The sequence below is a fragment of the Rissa tridactyla genome, chromosome 20, assembly GCF_028500815.1.
Source record: "Rissa tridactyla isolate bRisTri1 chromosome 20, bRisTri1.patW.cur.20221130, whole genome shotgun sequence".
NCBI lineage: Eukaryota > Metazoa > Chordata > Aves > Charadriiformes > Laridae > Rissa > Rissa tridactyla.
This window is the reverse complement of record NC_071485.1, coordinates 3,327,844-3,350,535: the sequence shown is the minus strand read 5'-3', so window position 1 is coordinate 3,350,535 and position 22,692 is coordinate 3,327,844. Positions and strand designations below refer to the sequence as shown.

Here is a 22,692-nt window from a genome sequence, read left to right as displayed (position 1 = left end):
CACCGGGGTAGGTGGGAGCTTTTTTTTTTTTTTTTTTTTCTTTCCCGAAGTGCCCGATGGTGGTTGTGGTGTGAAAGGAGAGGGTTTTGTGGGGGGGTTTTTTTGGGTTTTTTTTGGTTTTTTTTTTTGTTTTTTTTCCCTCTGGCCTTTTGCCTCTTTGCCTGAAAACCAGGAGCGAAAGGTGCGCGCCTCTCCCTGGAGCTGTAACTGGTGTCTCGGAATAAACATCGGTGTGTGTGTGTGTGACACGGCCGCTGTGCCTTTTGTCACCCGCCCCCAGTCCCCTGGATGCAGCCTTTCCTCCCCAAACCCACGCCGTAACGAGTCGGGGGGCTGCCCCCCGGCGCTGCGGGGCTCCCCGAAACCCAGCGGCTTCTTCGTCAGTCCCCTGCCAGCCCGGGGAGTCGAGGACGATGCTTTGGCTGTCACGGCGCATGGCTTTATTACGGAGGCGAGGCGGATGGGTGGCATCCCTGGGGTTGGCACCTCAGGGCTGGCCCCCGCTGCCGGCAGGATGCTCGCCCCTGGCACGGCGCAAGCCCTCGAGCGGGTTCACCAGCTTCATGGCCAAATAACCCTGCGAGGAGAGAGGGGGAGCTTTTGACGGGGGGGGGGGGATTCGCAGCCGGTGGTAGGGGAAAATCGGGGCTCAGCCGTGCCCCCCCGCGCTCACCGGGGCGGCGTAGACGAAGGTGAAGAGCAGGGCGAGGAGCAGCAGCAGGGCCAGCCCCAGGCTGAGGCGGCAGCGGTGGTGCCGCCATAGGCCGTGGCGCAGGACGCGCAGCGGCGCCTGCAGCCACAGGAAGGACCATTCCGGCCGCCTGCGGGTGACACCCAGCTCAGTCACCCGCTGTGTCCCATTGTCGTCCCCCCCCAGCTTCCCCGAGGCCGGGGTGGGGGACGAGCCGCTCTTCCCCAGGGACTCACACAGGCGCCGGGAGCGTCGGGTACGTGTTGGGATCCCCCCGGCCTTTCCCTGCCGGCCGCTCTTCCGCCTCCTTTGCCGTCAGCAGCTCCAAGCTCAGCTCCAGTTTACCCTGGGAGGGGGGCGATGGGGTGCAGGACCTGTCCCCCCACTCTCCCCCTACCCCCCGATTTACCGGGAGAGGGGGCAATGGGGTGCAGGACATGTCCCCCCCACCCTGTCATCGCCATCCCCCACCACCCTGCTACGCCCTGACTTACTGGGAGGGGGGCGATGGGGTACAGGACATGTCCCCCCCACCCTGTCATTGCCATCCCCCACCGTCCCCCTATGCCCCGACTTACAGGGAGGGGGGTGATGGGGTGCAGGACATGTCCCCCCCACCCTGTCATCGCCGTCCCCCACCATCCCCCTATGCGCCGACTTACCAAGAGGGGGGCAATGGGGTGCAGGACATGTCCCCCCCACCCCGTCATCGCTGTCCCCCACCATCCCTCTACCCCCCGACTTACCGAGAGCCGCCGCTTGTCCCCCTCCTGCACCGTGCAGGGCCACCACCCCCTCACCCATCTCTGCCGGAAAAGGGAGAGGCGGGAGGGGACCTGTGCCCCCCGCCATGGCCAGGGCTTTCGGGGGGTCCCCTGCGGCGTCGGGGTGCAGGCCTGGGGGCGCTGGGCTGGCTGCGGCAGCTTGGTGAGCTCCAGCTCCAGGACACCTGGGGGGAAAAAGTCAAGCCATGGGGGCTCACCGTTGCTTTTGGGTGGTCCCTGTCACCTGCGGGGGTGTGTCGTGTGTGTCGTTCCCCCCCCCCCCGCTGGGGGGGGGGGACACGGGGCGGGGAAACGGGGGTCTCACCCAGAAAATCATCGGCCGAAAACTTGTCGTTGTCCCACACTTGGAGGATGAGCTTGGGGGGCACCTTCAGCACCGTCTCATCCAGGCTCCAGAAATGCTCCTGCCGGGGCGGGGAGGGGGACAGGGGGGTGTCATGCTCGTTCCTCCGCGGTGTCCCCCCCCCCCCACCCCACCCCGGGGTGCCCCTCGCCTTCCGGGGCAGGACGCAGAGCTGCTCGGCCGCCAGGTACTCGAAGGAGAAGACAAAGCGCCAGTTGAAGGCCCCGTCCCCCTGCAGCAAGCGGTAATGTACGTCCGTCCTCTGCCGCTGCTCCTCCAGCCCGTCCAGCCACCTGCCGTGCCACCGGAGGGAGGGGACGCTGCCGTCACCCTTGTCCCCAGCCCTGCCATCACCTCCCCTGGCGGGGGGGGACGGATATGGGGACATGGTGGTGGCCTCACCCGGTGACGTAGATGTCGCTCATCTGCTGCCCCAGCAGGTTGGTGTCCCCCGGGTCCACGTCCCGCGTGTTCCAGACCACGCAGCGCAGCTCGTACCTTGCCGGGGTGGGCGGCGGGGGGAGACAAGGACCGTGTCACCTTCTCCCCCAGGATGTCCCTGTCCCACCCCCTGGGCTCCGGCCGGGCTCTCACCTCTGGGGCTGGCGGGGGGTGATGTTGACGGGGGGGCCGGGGGGCCCCAGGCTGGCGGGGAAGATGTCCACCCACATCTGCACCTTGCCCTGCGCGGCACGGGGTGGGGGAGAAGCTGGGACCCGCGTCCCCCCCACCCCACCCCATCCCAGGGTGTCCCCATCATCCCCCCCCCCCCCCCTCAGCGTCCCACCCTGTCCTGGGGTCCCCGTCACTGCGGGGTCTCTGCTATCCGTCCCTTCCCCAGGGTCCTTGTCACCCCGGGGTCCCCTCCCTGCCCTGGGGTCCCCGTCATCCTCTTGGTGTCCCCCCCTGCCCGAGGGTCCCCATCACCCCCCCCAGCATGCCTCCCTGTCACCCCGGTGTCCCCAAAGCAAGCCCCAGCACCCCTTCGTGCCCCAGGGTCCCTCCCTGGCTGTGTCCTCACCATCTCACTGTCCCCGTCACCCCGGGGTCCCTGTTGAGCCCCTGTCCCCTGTCACCCACCCCTGGGGTCCCTGTCACCCACCCCTGGGGTCCCTGTCACCCCAAGGTCCCACTGGCATCCCCTTATACCCCAAAGTCTCCATCATCCATCTCCAGGGTCCATCACCTCAATGTCCCCATTGTCCCCTGGCATCCTCTTACACCCGGGGGACCCCACCACCCACCTCCAGGCTCTGTCACCCCAATGTCCCTGTTGTCCCCCTGGCATCCTCTTATACCCTGGCGTCCCTACCACCCACCCCCAGGGTCCCTGTCACCCCAATGTCACCGTTGCCCCCCTGGCATCCTCTTATACCCTGGGGTCACCACCACCCACTCCCACAGTCCCTGTCACCCCGAGGTCCCCGTTGTCCCCCTGGGACCCTCTTACACCCCAAGGTCCCCATCACCCTGAGGTTCCCCACCACCCACCTCCAGCGTCTGTCACCCCCACGTCCCCGTTGTCCCCCTGGCATCATCTTATACCCTGGGGTCACCACGACCCACCTCCAGGTCCCTGTTACCCCAAGGTCCCTGGGGTCCCCACCACACACCTCCAGGCTCTGTCACCCCAATGTCACCGTTGCCCCCCTGGCATCCTCTTATACCCTGGGGTCACCACCACCCACCTCCAGGTCTCTGTCACCCCAAGGTCCCTGGGGTCCCCACCACACACCTCCAGGCTCTGTCACCCCAATGTCACCGTTGCCCCCCTGGCATCCTCTTATACCCTGGGGTCACCACCACCCACTCCCACAGTCCCTGTCACCCCGAGGTCCCCGTTGTCCCCCTGGGACCCTCTTACACCCCAAGGTCCCCATCACCCTGAGGTTCCCCACCACCCACCTCCAGCGTCTGTCACCCCAACGTCCCTGTTGTCCCCCTGGCATCCTCTTACACCCCAAGGTCCCCATCACCCTGGAGTCCCTCCCTGGCCACAGCCCGGTCACCCCAGGCTCTCCGTGTCCCCTCCCTGTCCCCGTCCCCACCTGCTCCAGCCCGGGCTGGGTGCTGTTGTAGAGGGTGCGGGTCTCCAGGTGCTCGGGGACGAGGTGGCAGGCGTGGAGCACGTGCAGGGCCAGGCGCTCACGGGGGGGCCCGGGGTGCCGGTACGTGGGGGGGCTGCTCTCTGTAAGGCCGAGCCATCGCACTCACGGGCCAGGAACCGTGTCCCCCCGCCCCCACCTCAGACCCCCACCCACCGAAGTGGCTGAGGAGGAAGGTGTTGTCCCCAAAGGTGACGGCGGTGCCCTCGGCGCTGAACTCGGGTGCCGGCAGCCCCTGGTCGCGGGCGAAATGCTCCAGCGCCCGGCTGGGGGGCAACTGGTCCCGCCAACACCCAGGGCCGGTGCTGCGGGGACAGTGGGTGGGCTGGGGGGGGTCGCGGCCTCACCCTCCTGGCTGTCCCCTCCCCTCTCCCTGTGCCCCTTGCTGTGCCCCCCCCATAACCATCTCTTTACGTCCACCCCTGTGCCCACCCCAGCCCCGTGTCCCCGTCCCTGTGCCCACCCTCGTCTACCACCCTGTGACTGTCCCGGTGCCACCCCATGGCCCCGTGCCCACCCCATCCCCACCTGCTTGTCCCCATCCCTGTCCCCAATCTCCTCGTGCCACCCCTGTGCCCTCTCCCCACCTCCTTGTCCCCACCTTGTGCCCATCGCCCTGCGCCACCCCCGTTCCCCTCTGCCTGCCCTTGTGCCCTCTTCCTCCCCATCGCCCTGTGCCCGTTCCTGTCCCCGTCCTGTCCCCATTCCCCTGTGCCCACCCTGTCCCCACCTCCTTGTGCCATCCCCGGCCCCGGCCCCTCCCTCCCCATCCCCTCGTGCCCACCCCCACGTACCCACCCCGTCACCCTGCGCCCATCCCTGTGCCCTCTCCCTCCCCATCGCCCCGTCCCCACCTCGTGTCCCCTCCCCATCACCCAGTGCCCACCCCCGTGCCCACTCCTGGGCTCAGGATCGTGCCCCCCGCCCCCCCGCCCAGTGCCCCCCAGCCCCGGGGGCACCCACGTGCGGTAGCGGGTGGGCAGCCCGCAGTGGGCACGGAAGCGGGAGAGCAGGCGGTTCTCCAGGTCGATGGTGGTGGTGCCGATCTCCTGGTCGGGTGGCAGCAGGTCGTAGTCCAGCAGCGAGACCCGCAGGTCCTTCTCCAGCGGGATGGTGCCCGTCACCTCGAACAGCCTGGCAGCGGGGGTGCCATCAGGCCCGGGGACATGCCAACGTGGGGGCTGGCACCCCCTGGCATGGGGAGAGGGGACCCATAGGCATGGGGACTTGGTGGCACGTGGACTTGGTGGCATGGGGACCCTCCAGCATGGGGAATGGGGCATCTGGTGGCACAAGGATTGGGGCATCTGGTGGCATGGGGACCCTCCAGCATGGGGAACATGTCATCTGGTGGCACAGGGACCCTTTGGCATGGGGAATGGGACATCTGGTGGCATGGGGACCCTTCGGCATGGGGAACGGGGCATCTGGTGGTACGGGGACCCTCCAGCATGGGGAATGGGACATCTGGTGGCATGAGGACCCTTCAGCATGGGGAATGGGACATCTGGTGGCATGGGGACCCTCCAGCATGGGGAACAGGGCATCTGGTGGCACAGGGATTGGGGCATCTGGTGGTACAGGGACCCTCCAGCATGGGGAATGGGACATCTGGTGGCATGGGGACCCTTCGGCATGGGGAATGAATGGGGCATCTGGTGGCACAGGGATTGGGGCATCTGGTGGCATGGGGACCCTCCAGCATGGGGAACAGGGCATCTGGTGGCATGAGGACCCTTCGGCATGGGGAATGGGGCATCTGGTGGCACAGGGATTGGGGCATCTGGTGGCATGGGGACCCTCCAGCATGGGGAATGGGGCATCTGGTGGCACAGGGATTGGGGCATCTGGTGGCATGGGGACCCTCCTGCGTGGGGAACGGGGCATCTGGTGGCACAGGGATTGGGGCATCTGGTGGCATGGGAACCCTCCAGCATGGGGAACAGGGCATCTGGTGGCATGAGGACCCTTCGGCATGGGGAATGGGGCATCTGGTGGCACAGGGATTGGGGCATCTGGTGGTACAGGGACCCTTTGGCATGGGGAATGGGACATCTGGTGGCATGAGGACCCTCCAGCATGGGGAATGGGACATCTGGTGGCACAGGGATTGGGGCATCTGGTGGCATGGGGACCCTCCTGCGTGGGGAACGCGGCATCTGGTGGCACAGGGATTGGGGCATCTGGTGGTACGGGGACCCTCCAGCATGGGGAATGGGACATCTAGTGGCATGAGGACTCTTTGACACGGGGAATGGGACATCTGGTGGCACAGGGACCTGCTGTTGTGGGAAAGGGGGGACCTGGTGGCATGGGCAATGGGGATGTAGTGGGATGGGGACCTGCAAATGTTGGGAATGGGACATCTGGTGGCACAGGGACCTGCTGTTGTGAGGAAAAGGGGACCTGGTGGCACGGGGATGCAGTGGCACGGTGACCTGGTGGCATAGGGACCTGGTGGCACGGGGACATGCTGACATGGGGAACGGGGCCCCACCAGCCCCCCTGGGCACCTCGTCTCAGTGCCAGACCCCCCCCCCCCCAGCCTAGTTCCACCCAGGGGTGACAGTGCCACCGGGCCACCCACCCTGGCCATACCTGCCAAAAACGGGCTCCAGGGTGTTGGGCACGTACTGGTCCCGCTGGCCCAGCGTCTTCGTCCCCAGCGAGACGCGGACATAGGGGTCACACTGGCAGCAGGGAGGGGACCGTCAGGGTGGTGGGGGGGGAAGGACAGGGGACCCCTGCCCAGCACCTATGGGTGACCTTACCAGCCCGTTCCTGTCGCGGGGGGGCAAGTCGAAGGCCCGGACGACGTAGACCCGCACCAGGCACTTTTGGGGCTGGCTGGGGGGCAGCTGCTGGAAGCGACGCGGTGGCGGGGGCACCCCGGGGTCTTCGGGCAGGGGGTAGATACAGAAAAGCCCCTGCGAGAGCCGTCGGGTCGTTGCACCCCGGGGTGCTCCTCGTCCCCCGGCTCCGGGCTCTCCCGGGGGGCTCTCACTCACCTTGAACTCGCCCACGGGCAGGGGGTCCTCCCCCGCCACGGGGGGACCCCCCCCCGGCTGGTGGAGGGGGAAGGTCTGGCAGAAATCCTGCAGCCCCTCGAATTCGGGCGCCGCCTCCAGCTCGCAGCTGTAGATCTGGGGAGCGGTTCCTGCCCTCGTCCCTGTCCCCATCCGGGTGCTTCTTCCCCATCCCTGTCCCCTTCTTCGGCCTTGTCCCCAGCCCATCCCCTTCTTCATCACTCTTCCTGTCCCCAGCCCAGTTCCCCTCCCAATCTCCAGCCCTGAGCTTGTCCCCATCCCATTGCCATCTCCGTCCTGTCCCAGTCCCCATCCCATTTCCAGCCCTGTCCCATCCCTGACCTCATCCCTACCCCGTCTTCATCCCTCTCCCCATCCGTCTCCTCGTCCCCAACCATCCCTGGGCCCAATCCCCTGCTTCATCCTTGTTCCCATCCATCCCTGTCCCTATTCCCGTCCATCCCTGTCCCCATCCCCATCCTTGTCCCCGTCCCCATCCTTGTCCCCAACCATCCCTGGTCCCAATCCCCTGCCTCATCCTTGTTCCCATCCATCCCTGTCCCTGTTCCCATCCTTGTCCCCAACCATCCCTGGGCCCAATCCCCTGCTTCATCCTTGTTCCCATCCATCCCTGTCCCTGTTCCCATCCATCCCTGTCCCCATCCCCATCCTTGTCCCCAACCATCCCTGGGCCCAATCCCCTGCTTCATCCTTGTTCCCATCCATCCCTGTCCCTGTTCCCATCCATCCTTGTCCCCATCCCCATCCTTGTCCCCATCCCCATCCTTGTCCCCAACCACCCCTGGTCCCAATCCCCTGCTTCATCCTTGTTCCCATCCATCCCCGTCCCTGTTCCCATCCATCCTTGTCCCCATCCCCATCCTTGTCCCCATCCCCATCCTTTTCCCTACCATCCCTGGTCCCAATCCCCTGCTTCATCCTTGTTCCCTCCATCCCTGTCCCCATCCCCATCCTTGTTCCCTGCCCCGGGTCCCAGGATGTGTCTCACCTTCAGTCCGTCCCTGTCGTTCCTCCGCTGGCTCTGTGCCTTGTCCCCCATGGCCGCGTAGTATTTGCTCCACCAGTCGACCTCATCCTCATCTTCCTCCTCTGCAGCCTGGTGGGGAGCGGGATGAGGTGGGGACAGGTGGCGTGAGTGGTCCCGGTGGCCCCGGTGGCCCCATTCCCGTGCCCACCTTGTCCGCAGTCTCCTTCTCTGCGGTGATCCTGGGCAGCATCTGCAGGGAGCAAAGGGGATGACTCGGGGAAACTGAGGCATGGGGCTGGGGACCCCGGCGTGCGGTGGGGCCAAGGTCGGGTGCCGGGTGCTGGGGATGCCGGAGCCTCACCTGAGCTATCCTGCCCCAGGGAGCGGCTGTGGGGAGGAGAGGGGCAAAGAAACCCCCCTGGAGGTGGGCAGCGTGGGGCAGGGATGGCGTCCTGCCTGTAGGAGAGAGAGATGGGGCAGGGGGTACCAGGGATGGGGCAGGAGTGGGGCAGGGGGTATCAGAGATGGGGCAGGGGGGTACCAGGGATGGGGCAGGAGTGGGGCAGGGGGTATCAGAGGTGGGGCAGGGATGGGGCAGGGGGTATCAGAGGTGGGGCAGGGGGTACCAGGGATGGGGCAGGGGGTATCAGAGGTGGGGCAGGGGGTACCAGGGATGGGGCAGGGATGGGGCAGGGGGTATCAGAGATGGGGCAGGGGGTACCAGGAATGGGGCAGGGGGTACCAGGGATGGGGCAGGGATGGGGCAGGGGGTATCAGAGATGGGGCAGGGGGTACCAGGAATGGGGCAGAGGGTACCAGGGTTGGGCAGGTGGTACCAAGTATGGGGCAGGGATGGGGCAGGGGGTACCAGGAATGGGGCAGGGGGTACCAGGAATGGGGCAGGGATGGGGCAGGGGGTATCAGAGGTGGGGCAGGGGGTATCAGAGATGGGGCAGGGGGTACCAGGGATGGGGCAGGGATGGGGCAGGGGGTATCAGAGGTGGGGCAGGGGGTACCAGGGATGGGGCAGGGATGGGGCAGGGGGTATCAGAGGTGGGGCAGGGGGTAACCAGGGCTGTACCAGAGCCAGGTGGGGTGGTTCCGGAGCCGTGGGGCTGCCCCTCGCCGTGGGGCTGGCAGCAGTACTGCCCCAGGTCCCGCACGCAGGCCTGCCCCACCACCGGCCGGTACCCGAAACCCCGCGTGTCCAGCACCCGCAGTCGGATGGGGGGCACGTACTCCTCCTCCGCCGGCAGGTGCTGGGGGCCGAGCCGCGCCGTCACCCCGGGGTGCCAGCGGCAGCGCCCATGGGTGGGGTGCTTCCCCCCCACCCCCCATCATCCTCACCAGCGTCAGCAGGAAGGCGTTGATGGGGAAATTGGGGTTGGCGGGGAGGTCGGTGATGGGGGGGGTCCGCAGGGTCCGGCCCCCGCACTGCACCTCCAGGCTGGGCGCCCGCACGCCGCCCCGCAGCCCCCGCAGCCCCCACGCCAGCACCTGGGGCGGCACCCAGCAGCTGTCACGCACCCCACACCCCCCCCCCCCGCCACGTCCCCGGGGTGCCCAGGGGTCACCTCGAGTGGGCTGGATCCCCGGTGGGATGCTGAAGGTGCCCGTCCCCATCCTTGTCTCGTCCCCATCTCCGTCCCCATCCTGTCCCCACCTTCTTCCCCGTCCTTGCTCCTCTCCCATCTCCATCTCCATCCCTGTCCCCGTCCTTGTCCCCATCCCCAGCCTGTCTTCGTCCTTGTCCCCATCCCACCCCCAGGACCTCCACCCCTGTCCCTGTCCCCAGCCTGTTCCCCTCCCAATCTCCATCCCGGATTTCGTCCCCATCCCTTTCCCATCCCTGTCCCCATCCTGATCCCAACCCATTCCCCATCCCAGACCTTGTCCAGCCTGTCTTCACCCCTGTTCCAATCCACGTCCTTGTCCCCATCCCTCCCCCTGTCCTTCTCCCCATCACATCCCATCCCTTCCTTCATCCCCGGCCCTGGTCCCACCTGTGTGTCCCCCCCCGCCCCCCGCCGTGTCCCCACCCGGGTCTCACCTCCAGTGCCACCAACCGCAGGAGTGGTCGGATACCCAGGGGGACGCTGAAGACCCCCTCCCTCCATGGCGGGGTGCTGACCTGCGCCGGGGCCCCATCCTGCCGGGGTGAGGGATGACGACGATGACGATGGGACCCAGTCCCCTGGGTGCCCCCCACGCCGCCCTCCCCTGCCAGCCCCTCACCTCGGCGACGTGCAGCAGCTCGAAGGCAGCCAGCAGCTCCCCGGCCGGCCCCCCCGGCCCTCCCAGAGGGTAACGCCGAAGCTTGGGGGGCTGCCGGCGCCCCACGTCCAGCCAAACATGTGGGGTGCACACAGTCCTCCCCAGGAAACCACCGGCACCCTGCAAGGGCATTGCTCGGACGCGGGGGCTCCCCCCACCCGTGGGTGCCCCCCGCCCTTGGGTGCCGTACCCTTCTGTCCTGGTCGAAGATCTCCACCGCCACGACGGGGGGCTCATCCCGGACCCCCCGGGGGTCCCCGTAGAGCAGCACCCGGTGAAAAAGCAGGGTCTGGTCCCAGAGCGGGTCCAGGGTGCCGGGCAGCACCCGGGTGCTCTGGCTGACGTGCACGAAGGAGACGTGGGCGACGGGGTCTGGGCGGCAGCGACACCGTCAGCACCCCGGGGGGCCCACGGGGGTGGGGGCCAGGGGTTGGGGGGGGTGGGGGGGTGTCCCACCTGCGGTGGCCTTGGTGCCGCGGGGTGCCAGCTCCAGCGCCTGGAAGATGTAGCAGCGGAGCTGGAAGAAGTTGGGTCCTGCGGGAGAGGCAGGGGTTGGCAGGGGGGCCCGGGCACCCCCCCGGCATGTCCTGGTCCGTCCGTCGTTCCCCCCCCCCAACCCCGCTCCCCGTCGCGTCCCCCAGGGCTCACGCTGGAAGGTGCAGAGGATGAGGGGCATGGGCTGCTGCGGGGGGGGCCCGGCACAAGCCCCGCGCCTGCCGTTCTGCCGCAGCCGGCTCGTCCTCCTTGGCCGGGTCCTCCGCGCCCTGCGGCGGGATGGGAGGTGGGGGGGGGCCGTGTCCCCTTGTCCCTGCTGTCCCCCGGCCCTGCATCCCGCTGTCCCATGTGCTGCCTCAGCATCACTCCGTCCATCCCCCCATCCCTCATCCATCCATCCATCCGGACCCCATCTCTCATCCATCCATCCCTCATCCATCCCCCAATCGTCCATCCATCCATCCGTCCATCCGTCCATCCATCTCTCCATCCCTCTCTCCCCCTCTCCATCCATCCCACCATCCCTCTGTCCCCGCATCCTTGGATGTCTCTGTCCCTTCATCCCTGTCCCTGCATCCCTCCCTCCCTTCATTCATCCCTGCATCCCTCTTGTCCTCCATCCCTCCATCCCTCTCTCCCCACCCTCTGTCCATCCCTTCCATCCTTCCCTCCATCTCTCCCTCCCTCCCTCCCTCCATTCATCTCTCTGTCCTTCCACCCCTCTCTCCCTCCCTCCCTCCCTCCCTCCCTCCATCCATCCATCCATCCACCCACCCATCCATCCATCTCTCTGTCCTTCTGTCCCTCCATTCCTCCATCCCTTCATCCATCCATCCATCCATCCATCCCTTCCCTCCCTCCCTCCATCTCTCTGTCCATCCATCCCTGTAACCCTCCATCCCTCTCTCCCTCCCTTCCCCCATCCCTCCCTCCCTCCCTCCGTCCTTCCATCCCTCCATTCCCCCATCCCTTCCTCCATCCTTCCATCCCTTCCCTCCCTCCCTCCATCTCTCTGTCCTTCCATCCTTCCATTCCTGCATCCCTTCCTCCATCCATCCATCCCTCCCTCCCTCCACCCCTTCCTCCATCCATCCATCCATCCATCCATCCATCCATCCCTTCCCTCCCTCCATGTCTCTGTCCTTCCGTCCGTCCCTCCCTCCCTCCATCCCTCTGTCCTTCTGTCCCTCCATTCTCCATGCATCCATCCCTTCCTCCATCCCTTTCTCCATCCATCCCTCCATCCCTCCATCTCTCCATCCATCCATCCATCCATCCCTTCCCTCCCTCCATCTCTCTGTCCTTCCGTCCGTCCCTCCCTCCCTCCCTCCATCCCTCTGTCCTTCCATCCCTCCATTCTCCGTGCATCCATCCCTTCCTCCATCCCTTTCTCCATCCATCCCTCCATCCCTCCATCCCTCCATCCCTCCATCCATCCCTCCCTCCCTCCCTCCCTCTGTCCTTCCGTCCCTCCATCCCTCCGTCCTTCCCTCCCTCCCTCCTTCCACCCCTCCATACCGCCCTCCCTCCATCCCCCCGCTCACCCCCAGCCCCCCCCGCCCCAGTGCCCCCCAGCTCCCCCCACTGCTCTCCTACCGGGATTCCCTCCAGGAGGAAGAGGGGTGCCACGGGCGGGGGCTGCGCAGGGACCATGCTGCGGTGCCAGCAGCGCCGCCGGCACACGTCACCCACCCGGGGCTGGAGGTGGAAGCGGGACCCCCAGAGGGACCCGTACTCCCAGCCCTCGGCCCCCGCCGCCGCCACGGGGCTGTGCTGTGGGGACACGGGGGACAGCATGGCGGGGGACAGCATGGCGGGGGACGGCATGGCAGGGGACAGCGCGGTGGGAAATGGCACAAGGGCATGGGCAGGGCTGCTCACTCCGGTGCACAGCTGGGCCGGGACCTGTCCCTGCCACCCCCAGCTTGTCACCCCAGCCCTGCCACCCCCATCCCCGCCACTGCCACCCCCAGCCCTGCCACCCCCAGCTTGTCACCCCAGCCCTGCCACCACTGTCCCATCCACCCTGCTCCTGCCACCCCAATCCCTGTCACGCCCACCCCTGCCACCCCCATCCCTGTCACCCCCATCTTGTCACCCCAGCCCTGCCACCCCCACCCCTGTCACCCCCATCCCTGCCACCCCATCCCTGCCACTGCCACCCCCGTCTTGTCACCCCATCTCTGCCACCCCCGTCTTGTCACCCCAGCCCTGCCACCCCCATCGCCGCCACTGCCACCCCCATCCCTGCCACCCCCATCTTGTCACCCTCATCTCTGTGCCACCCTCACCCCTGTCACCCCAATCCCTGCCACCCCATCCCTGCCACTGCCACCCCCATCTTGTCACCCCATCCCTGCCACCACTGTCCCATCCACCCTGTTCCTGCCACCCCAATCCCTGACACCCCATCCCTGCCACTGCCACCCCCGTCTTGTCACCCCAGCCCTGCCACCCTTATCTTGTCACACCCATCCCTGCCACCACTGTCGCATCCACCCTATTCCTGCCACCCCATCCTTGTCACCCCAGCCCTGTCACCCCCAGCCTTGTCACCCTGATTCCTGCCAGTCCACCCCTGCCATCCCCATCTTGTCACCCCTATCCCTGCCACCCCATCCCTGCCACCACTGTCCCATCCACCCTGTTCCCGTCACCCCAATCCCTGCCACCCCCATCCCTGTCACCCCCATCCCCGCCATCCCATCCCTGCCACTGCCACCCCCGTCTTGTCACCCCATCTCTGCCACCCCCGTCTTGTCACCCCAGCCCTGCCACCCCTCTCCCCACCGCCCTGTCCCTGTCCCCACCGCCCCATCCAGCCGGAGGAAGGCGGCCACGTCCTGCTCCCGTCCCTGGGCGCCGGGGTCCCTGCGGCGGGTGCGCAGCCAGCGCCGGCGCCGGTGCGTGTGGTACGTCTTCTCGGCGGCGTGCCATGACAGCGGGGGGCTGCCGGGGGCCGCGCTCGCCCCGTACTCCCAACCTGCGGCACCCAGGCGTCCTCGTCACCGCCGCCACCCACCCCGGGGTGCCCGGTGGGGACGCCCACTCACCAGCCTCATCCACGGCCCCCGTCGCGTCCACCCGCCAGCCGTCGGTGACGTGCCAACCTTGGGGACATGCCACCTCCTCCTTGGGTGGCACCGCCGCGCCACTCTGCAGAACCGGGCGAGAGCTGAGCCCTGACGTGCTTGTGTCACACGCCAACCCCCCCAACCCCCCCCCTCGGTGTCCCCCACGCTGTCACCCACTTACGGCATCGGTGGTGGCCACGGCGGCGGGTCCCCACTCCCCGCCGAGCCGCCGGCTCTCGTTCTCGTACACCTCTTCCAGCACCTCGCCCACGTTGGTCTCCGCGTCCAGCAGCAGCCTCGGGGACAAGGTGACAAGGCTGGCGTCACCCTCCCCGAGGTGGGGTGTCCCCCCCCCGAGGTGGCGGGGCGGGTGTCACCCACCCCAGGGGACTCACCGCCGCTGGGGCTCCACGGTCCAGGCTCCGTCCCAGCGCCAGCCCTTGGGGGGCCGGATGCGGTGGCGGGGGACCCCCGCTTTGCCGGAGCTGTCGGAGAAACCGGGGCACCCCAGCAGCCCCCGGGGACCCCACTTGCCCAGTAGCTTGGTCTGGTTTTCATACTGGGGGGGGGACACACACACACGACACGTGGGGTTGGGAGGGGCCGGGAGGGCACCCTGGGGTCCCCCCGTCCCCCCCAGGGCTCACCGTCTCGGCGTAGACGCGCAGGGTGCCCTCGAGGTGCCGTGGCAGGTCCCCGCTGTCGGCCACTCGTCCCAGCCACAGCCGCAGGCGGAGCTGGGCACGGATGTCCCCGGAGCCCTGCGCCCCGCGGCGTGGGTAGGGGCAGCGGGGGGACACGGGAGGGGACATGGAGGGGGGGACATGGAGCAGACAGGGAGGAGGTCTGGGAGGGACATAGAGGGGACACAGGGGACATGGAAGGGATGTGGAGGGGATACAAAGGGGACATGGGGGGACACATGGGGGACGTGGAGGGGACATGGAGGAGGACATGGAGCAGACAAGGAGAAGGTCTAGGAGGGACATAGAGGGGACACAGGGGACATGGAAAGGATGTGGAGTGGACATGGAGGGGACACGGAGGGGATGTGAGGGGGACACATGGGGGACGTGGGGAGGACGTGGAGGGGACATGGAAGGGACATGGAACAGACAAGGAGAAGGTCTAGGAGGGACATAGAGGGGACACAGGGGACATGGAAGGGATGTGGAGTGGACATGGAGGGGACATGGAGGGGATGTGAGGGGGACACATGGGGGACATGGAGGGGACGCGGAGGGGTCATGGAACAGACATGGAGAAGGTCTAGGAGGGACATAGAGGGGACACGGGACATGGAAGAGACGAGGAGGGGACACAAAGGGGACATGGAGGGGATGTGAGGGGGACACATGGGGGATGTGGAGGGGACGCGGAGGGGACGTGGAGGGGACATGGAGGGGGACATGGAGCAGACATGGAGAAGGTCTAGGAGGGACATAGAGGGGACATGGAGGAGATGTGGAGGGGACATGGAGGGGACATAGAGGGAACACAGGGGACACGGAGGAGACGTGGAGGGGACACAGAGGGGACATGGAGGGGATGTGAGGGGGACACATGGGTGATGTGGAGGGGACATGGCAGGGACATGGAGAAGATCTAGAAGGGACATGGAGGGGACACGGAGGGCACATGGAGGGGACGTGGAGGGGGACATGGAGCAGACATGCAGAAGATCCAGGAGGGACACAGAGGGGACATGGAGGAGATGTGGCGGGGATACAGGGGGGACATGGGGGGACACGGAGCAGACATGGACAGGACACAGAGGGGACGGAGGGGATGTGGAGAGGACACAGAGCAGCCATGGAGGAGGTATAGAAGGGACAGAGAGGGGACACGAAGGGGACACAGAGGGGATGTGAAGGGTTCATGGATGGGGTACAGGAGACGGAGGGGACGTGGATGGGACACAGGGAACACGGAGGGGACACAGAGGTGACGGGGAAGGGAGGTGGGATGCCTACCAGCAGGAAGAGGGTCTGGAGCCGGCCGCAGAGCCTGCCGCAGGCGCCGGGGCCGCCCCGGGAGAACATGAGGTCGGGCGCGGGGACACGGGCGCAGGCCACCCGCCGTTCCCCCCGCAGTAGCCACAGCACTACGTCGGGCACGCCGGCCTGCGGCTGCGGGGCACGGCAGAGAGAGAGCGGCGGGCTGAGACCGGCCACAACTCACCACAGCGATGGCCCACCTTCCCCCAGCCCCGGCCCCCACCTCCACAGCCAGGGCGGCCACACGTCCCAGCCAGCCCTGGGCCACCGGCAGCAAGGTGTCCCAGCCACCTCTCGGTGGCACCGCCGCCGCCGTCGCCACGTGCCGCAGCAGGTGAAGCCGGGAGGCCCGGAGGTGGGCGTCCAGCGGCGTGGGGGTGGGCTGCGCCTCCAGCCGGGGCAGAGCCCGCCTGCAAACAGGCCCCCCCCCGCCCCGAAAATGCCCCGTTTCGCCCCACCCCCCTCCAAAAATACCCTTTTCCCCTCAAAAAATGCCCTGTTGCCCCCCAAAATGCCCCATTTTGCCCCCAGTTGCCGCATTCCACACCCAAATGCCCCGTCCCCCCCCCCCCCAATCGTCCCATTTTTCCCCCCAAATGTCCCATTGTCCTCTAAAATTCCTCATTTCCCCCCCGTCTCATTTCCCCCCCAATTGTCCCATTTCCGAGTGCCCCATTTGCCCCCAAACATCCCATTCCCCCCCCCCAAATATCCCCCAAATATCCCATTCCCCCCCCAAATTCACTCTTTTCCTCCCCCCAGTTGCCCCGATTTCCCCCCTGCAATTGGCCCCTTTTTCCTCCAAAATGCCCCATTGCTGCCCCCAAGTACCCCGTTTCCCCCAATTGACCCATTTTCCCCCCAAATCGTCCCATTCCCCCCCCCAGATGCCCTATTCCCCCCCCAACTGTCCCATTTTCACCCCAAATGTCCCATTGTCCTCCGAAATTCCTCTTTTTCCCCTCATTTGTCCCATTTTCTCCCCAAATGCCCCATTTCCCCCCCAAATATCCCATTCCCCCTCCCCAAATATCCCATTTTCCCCCCCAATTTCCCTGTTTCCCTCTCCCTGGTTGCCCCAATTTACCCCCCTCCCCCAGTACCCCCATTTCCCCCCCAAATGCCCCATTTCCCTCCCTTAATACCCCTTTTCCCCTCTCAATTTTCCCGTTTCCCCCCCAAAATGCCCCGTTTCCCCCCCAAATACCCCATTTCCCCTTCCATTACCCCATTTCCCCCCCTGACGCCCCCGTTTTCTCCCCCCAATCCCCCATTCCCCCCCCACAATCGTCCCATTTCCACCCCAAATGTCCCGTTGTCCTCTAAAATTCCTCATTCCCCCCCCCAAATGCCCCGTTTCCCCCCCCAAATACCCCATTTCCCCTTCCATTACCCCGTTTCCCCCCCCGACGCCCCCGTTTTCTCCCCCCAATCCCCCCATTCCCCCCCCCGAACCATCCCATTTCCACCCCAAATGTCCCATTGTCCTCTAAAATTCCTCATTCCCCCACCCCGCCAACCACCGCTTGGCAAGCCCAGGGGTCCCCCCCAGCACCCCACGACCCAGGGCTTTGGGACCCCCCACCCTGGGGGGGACACCCCCCCTCGAGCTCACCTGCAGTCCTGGGCCAGCTGGCGCAGCAGCCTCCTGCCGATGTCCCCTACGGCGTCCCCACGGGCGTCCCGCAGCTCCGCCACGTTCTTCTCCTGCCAAGAACCATCCCAAACCGGTGCCTTGGACTGGGGAGGCGGGAGGGGGGGGGGGGGGGGTCACATCCCACCCCGCCGTCACCCATGGGTGCTCACCAACCGCCGGCACAGGGCACGCAGGAGGTTGAGGGCATCCCAGCGGTGACTGGCGTCCTCCCAGGACGAGGTGACGGCCGCCACCGGCTTGTCACCGTACCACGGCAGGTAGTGATAGCGGTTGCCTGCATCCGGAGGGCACCGAGCATCCCATGGGACACCAGTGGGTACCACTTTTGCGTGTGTCCGTGTCCCCCCCGGCCCCAACAACCCGCTCACCGTCGAAGAGGGGACACCCGTGCGGGGTGACGGAGGCGGCTGGCTTGCAGGTGACATCGCCCGCGTCCCCGTAATTGCCGAGGCTGAGCTCGAAGCGCAGGAGCTCGGGGCCGGCTGGCACCATGGTGGCCGAATAAAAGACGCCGCACAACCCGAAGCGGTGACGGGGCAAGTGGCGCTGGGGCAAAAAAAAAACAAAAACAAAAAAAACAAACAAAAAAAAACACCCGAATGGCACTTAAAAAAAAAAAAGAGACCCTGGGGGTGGCATCACGCCGTGTCCCCACCTGCACCCGGGCGACGTCCTCGGGGGCGATGGTGTCTCGCTGGCGTCCGTCCGGGCTCCCCATGTGGGTGCTGAGCTCCAGCAGCACCCGACCCCGATAAGCAACCTGTAAAAGAACAAAGTGTGGGGGGGGGGTGTGTGGTGTGTGTCCCGTCCCCCCCCAAAAATGGGTGCTGTCCCCCCCCCCTCCCCTCCCCGCCACCCACTCACGTTACTGGGTGTCCTGGCAGAATCCGGCCGGGGGCCGTAGAAGGGGAGGAAGCTGGGTCCGAAGCAGGGTAAGAAGCCGGGGGTCCCCTCTAGGGGCAAAAAAAAAAGGGGGTTCGGTGGGAGGAGTGGGGGGGTGTGGTGGGGGGGGGTGGGGGTCTGGGTGCTGGGGACCCCCCCCACCCAAGGGTGGACCCCGCTCACCCTCAAGCTCGGCGCCGGCGGAGGAGATTTGGGAGAGGTGGAGGGTGGCGGTGGCCAGGACCCTGCTGCTGCGGAACCTGGGGGGGGGCGGGGGAGGGTGTCCCCCCAAAAATGGGGTGGTTCCCCAAAAATGGGGGGGGTCTTCCAAAACCGGAGTGGCCCCCCCCCTCCCCCCAAAATAGGGGTGGTCTCCAAAAACCGGGGTGGGCCCCCGAAATCGGGGTGTTCCCCCAAAACTAGAGTGTTCCCCCCAAACCGGGGAGATCCCCCGAAACCAGGGTGGTCCCCCCCCAAATCGAGGGGGGGGGGGTCGCCCAAAACTGGGGCGGCCACCCAAAATTGAGGTAGTCCTCCAAAATCGGGGAGGGGTCCCCCAAAACTGGGGAGGTCCCCCCAAAACCAGGGTGGTCCCCCAAAAATAGGGGTGGTTCCCCAAAACTAGAGTATTCCCCCAAAACCGGGGAGGTCCCCCAAAATCGGGGGGGGTCCCCCCAAACTGTGGAGGTCCCCCAAAACCGGGGTGGTCCCCCCAAACCAGAGTGGTCCCCCAAAAGTGGGGTGGCCACCCAAAACCAGGGCGGTCCCCCAAACCTGGGGTGGTCCCCCAAAATTGGGGTGGTCCCCCAAAACTGGGGTGACCACCCAAAACCGGGGTGGTCCCCCAAAATCGGGGGGGGTCCCCCCAAACTGTGGAGGTCCCCCAAAACCGGGGTGGTCTCCCAAAATCGGGGTGGTCCCCCAAAACCAGAGTGTTCGCCCAAAACTGAGGTGGCCACCCAAAACCAGGGTGGTCCCCCAAAAATCGGGGACGTCCCCTAAAACCGGGGTGTTCCCCCAAAACTAGAGTGTTCCCCCAAAACCGGGGAGATCACCCGAAACCGGGGTGGTCCCCCAAAACCGGGGTGGTCCCCCAAAATTGGGGGGGTCCCCCAAAACTGGGGTGGCCACCCAAAATCGGGGAGGTCCCCCAAAATCGGGGTGGTCCTCCAAAACTAGAGTGTTCCCCCAAAACCGGGGAGATCCCCTGAAACCAGGGTGGTCCCCCAAAATCGAGGGGGGGGGTGTCCCTCAGAAGTGGGGTGGCCACCCAAAATTGAGGTAGTCCTCCAAAACTGGGGTGGCCCCCCCCAAAATCGAGGCGGGGGGTGTGGGGGGTGTGGGTGTCCCCCCACTTACCCGCTGAGGATGGCCAACTGGATCTCCTCGCAGATGGGGGGCAGCTGCGGAGAGGGGAAAAAAAGGGGGGTTCCCCCCCTACCCCCCCATTTTGGGGGTGCCCCCGCTTTGGGGAAGGGGGTGCAGGACGCGTGTGGGGCTTGGGGGGGGGGTCACCTCACCCTCAGGGGGAAGAAGAAGACCTCGTTCCATGCCGGGTTGGCGTCGGGGGGCATCACCCGGGTGCAGAGCTGCGTTGGGCAGAGCCGTCAGGACCCACCCCCGCCATGATCACGGCGTGTCCCCCCCCCAACAAAACCTCCCCCCCGTCATGTCCCCGACCCCCCGGCACCCACCGTCCTGCCGGCAAAGCTGACCCGCACCGCCGCCGCCGCGAAGCCCCTCTTGCCGCCGCCGACGGTGGGGAGACATTGCTGAGCCGGCTCTGCACCGGTGATGGGGAGAGGTGGGTAAGGGGTGGTGGTGGGGGGGTGTCACCCCAAACCCCCCCCCCCCCACCAACCCACCCACCCTGTGGCAAGTCCTCGGCGCGGTAGACGCGCAGCTGGAGCGTGGCGGCGCACGGCGGCGGCCGCAGCAGGTTGGCCTCCACGTCCACGTCCCCCGCCGGCTCCTCCTGCTCCTTGGGGGGCGTTTGTGGAAAAATTGGGGACACCCCCCCCACACACACACACCCCCCCCAAACGGGGACTAATTTTTTGGGGGGGATGGTGGGGAAGGGAAAGGGGGGGACGCTCACCGCGGGCGGCTCGCCGGCGCGGAGCACGGCCATGCTGACGCGGAGGTACCCGCGGGAGCCGGCGTCGGGACAGTGGGGATGCTGCAGGCTCAGCCACTTCCAGCTCAAGCTGCGTCCTGGCACGGCGGGACAAAACACAGCACCACCCCCCCGTCCCCGCCCCGGCGTCACCCCGCTGTCACCCCGCTGTCACCTCCGTGTCACCCCCAACCCTCTCGCCTACCCGGAGCGCGGTAGACGGTGCCGACGTCCAGCTGCAGGGATGGAAAACCGGGGTGAGAGCGGCCCAACCGCCGCGGGACGCCCCGTCCCCGCGCCACCGGCCTCACCTGGAAGACGCCGATGACGGCTTTGGCGCGGGTGGCCCGCGAGTCCAGCACCTGTGACAAGGGAGGGACACGGCATCAGCAGCCGCCCTGCTGTCCCCGTCCCCACTGGTGCCACCGATTCCCGCCCCGACCTGGATGCGGATGGGCTCCGCTGCCAACCGGGCGGGCGTCCGGTGGAAATTTTGGCAAAACACCTAGAAATGGGCAAAACAAGGTGAGGGCGGGGTGAAGGGACACCGGCGGGTCCCCGTGTCCCCTCCCCGGTGTCACCTCGTTGTAGTAGGGGTTGTTTCCCACCCGGATCCTGGTCCTGAAGCGGTGCTGGCCGATGAGGACCGTCACCACCGGCTTGATGTCATTGCCCTGGAGCTGGTGGCCTTCGATGACCCTCACCCGTACCTACGGAACAGGCGGTGACACGTCGGATGGGATGTCACCCCTGGGTGCCACCGTGCCCATGAATGCCCTACCTGGAAATCCTCTTTGCTCCCCTCTGGGGGCTTGTCGGGGTGGTGGGGTGGCCCCGGTGACATCGCCCGCGGTGGCACCCATCCTTGCAAGGGGACTGTGGTGTCCCCAGCCGTGCCACGGGGGACATAGGAGCAGCGGAGGGTGACGGTGCACTGCAAAGGGACGGGTGACACCCCAGCCTGTGCCTGGTGGCACCCTGGGGTGCTGCCGGGTGGGCGCGTGGGTGGGTGCTCACCCCCGTGGGCTGTCCCCGAGGGTCCAGCAGCGGGACATGGCTGAGGGCCAGCGGCAGCCCGGGGTCGGCCACCAAGCGGTCCAGTGACACCGTGGTGGCACCCAGGTCCCTGCGGGGACAGGAGGACATGGTGAGGGTGGCCATGCTGGGGGTGGTTTCTCCCGGGGTGCCCACCCACGGGTGCTACTCACCCCCGTGGCGCCGGCTGTCCCCAGTGCCGGAGGCGCAGGGTCAGGCTGGCTGTGGGGTGCAGGGGACGCAAGCCCAGTGGCCATGCCAGCGTCTGCGGGGGAGGTGACAAAGGGTCTGAGGGGTGACCCCAGTGTCCTCGTGCCACTGCGGGCCACCCCGGTGTCACCTCACCTCGTTCCAGGTGGGGTTGCGCTCCTCCGGCACCACCCGGGTGCTCCTGGGGACACCTGGGGGGGGACAGGAGGGAGGGTGGTGGCACACCGGGGTGGGGACATCAGGGGATGGCTGGCACTGTCCCCACACGTGGGGATGGCCAACGCTGTCCCCAGGCGTGGCCGGCACCATCCCGTCACACGAGGATGCCACCCCCGCTGCACCAGGATGGCTGCACCATCTTGTCACACAGTTATGACCAGTGCCATTCCATCCCATCCCACGGGGACAGCCACCGCGGTGTCCCCCCCCCCCGCTCTGTCCCCAGAGTACCTCTGAAGCGGGCGGACACGTGCACGCCGGGCCCGGAGCCAGTGGCCCCGGGGATGTGGGCGCTGGCCACCAGCAGCCGCAACATGGCCGTGTCCCCACGCCACTGTGCCACTGAGATGCTGTCACCACGGCACCGGGACGTGTTCCAGAATGGCAGGGGGGCGGGGGGGGGAGGGGGGAAAGGGGACAGGGCAGGGACGCTGCTGTTGGCTTGGCTTGGTGGGTGTCACCGCATGCCCGTGTCACCGGCTACCCATGTCTCTGTGTCCCTGTGTCCCCGTGTCCCCGTGTCCCTGTCTCCATATATCCCCGTGTCACGGTATCCCCATGCCTGTGTGTCCCTATGTCCCTGTGTCCCCACGTCTCTGTGTCCACGTGTCCCTGTGCCCCCGTGTCCATGTGGCCCATGTCCCCATACCACTGCATCGCCGTGTCCACGTGTCCCCATATCTCCATGTCCGCATGTCCGTATGTCCCCATGTCAGTGTGTCCCCACGTCCGTGTGTCCCCATGTCTCCATGTCCACATGTCCCTGTGCCCCTGTGTCCCCACATCACTGTGTCC

General features: G+C 66.8%; 1 protein-coding gene across 1 annotated transcript; it reads right to left on the bottom strand.

The window, feature by feature from the left end:
- Positions 1 to 487: 487 nt before the first annotated feature.
- On the bottom strand, positions 488 to 22,213 carry FER1L5 (fer-1 like family member 5). The gene is made up of 51 exons (XM_054180929.1): positions 22,129 to 22,213; positions 21,814 to 21,869; positions 21,642 to 21,733; positions 21,451 to 21,559; positions 21,015 to 21,143; positions 20,876 to 20,938; positions 20,745 to 20,795; positions 20,639 to 20,669; positions 20,416 to 20,531; positions 20,187 to 20,298; positions 20,012 to 20,100; positions 19,838 to 19,906; positions 19,677 to 19,720; positions 18,501 to 18,577; positions 18,300 to 18,388; positions 18,091 to 18,195; positions 17,804 to 17,981; positions 17,585 to 17,709; positions 17,394 to 17,518; positions 16,002 to 16,188; positions 15,755 to 15,910; positions 14,429 to 14,542; positions 14,177 to 14,340; positions 13,963 to 14,077; positions 13,761 to 13,863; positions 13,518 to 13,690; positions 12,304 to 12,405; positions 10,861 to 10,894; positions 10,669 to 10,746; positions 10,403 to 10,584; positions 10,174 to 10,263; positions 9,989 to 10,087; positions 9,286 to 9,435; positions 9,020 to 9,197; positions 8,300 to 8,325; positions 8,147 to 8,188; positions 7,960 to 8,067; positions 6,933 to 7,067; positions 6,696 to 6,851; positions 6,523 to 6,614; positions 4,882 to 5,058; positions 4,081 to 4,229; positions 3,868 to 4,007; positions 2,414 to 2,502; positions 2,222 to 2,317; positions 1,971 to 2,112; positions 1,781 to 1,880; positions 1,438 to 1,640; positions 928 to 1,037; positions 674 to 821; positions 488 to 577 (listed from the first exon to the last, which is right to left on the bottom strand). Exons 1-51 carry the CDS (start codon positions 22,211 to 22,213, stop codon positions 488 to 490), a joined length of 5,673 nt encoding a protein of 1,890 aa, XP_054036904.1.
- Positions 22,214 to 22,692: the final 479 nt, after the last annotated feature.

Coding starts and splice junctions, on each gene's coding strand:
- FER1L5 (XM_054180929.1), bottom strand. CDS start 22,213: ATGTTGCGGCTGCTGGTGGCCAGCGCCCACATCCCCGGGGCCACTGGC. Junction 21,734..21,813: donor GCAACCCCACCTGGAACGAG/GTGAGGTGACAC, acceptor CCTCCCCCGCAG/ACGCTGGCATGGCCACTGGG. Junction 2,113..2,221: donor AGCGACATCTACGTCACCGG/GTGAGGCCACCA, acceptor GTGGCACGGCAG/GTGGCTGGACGGGCTGGAGG.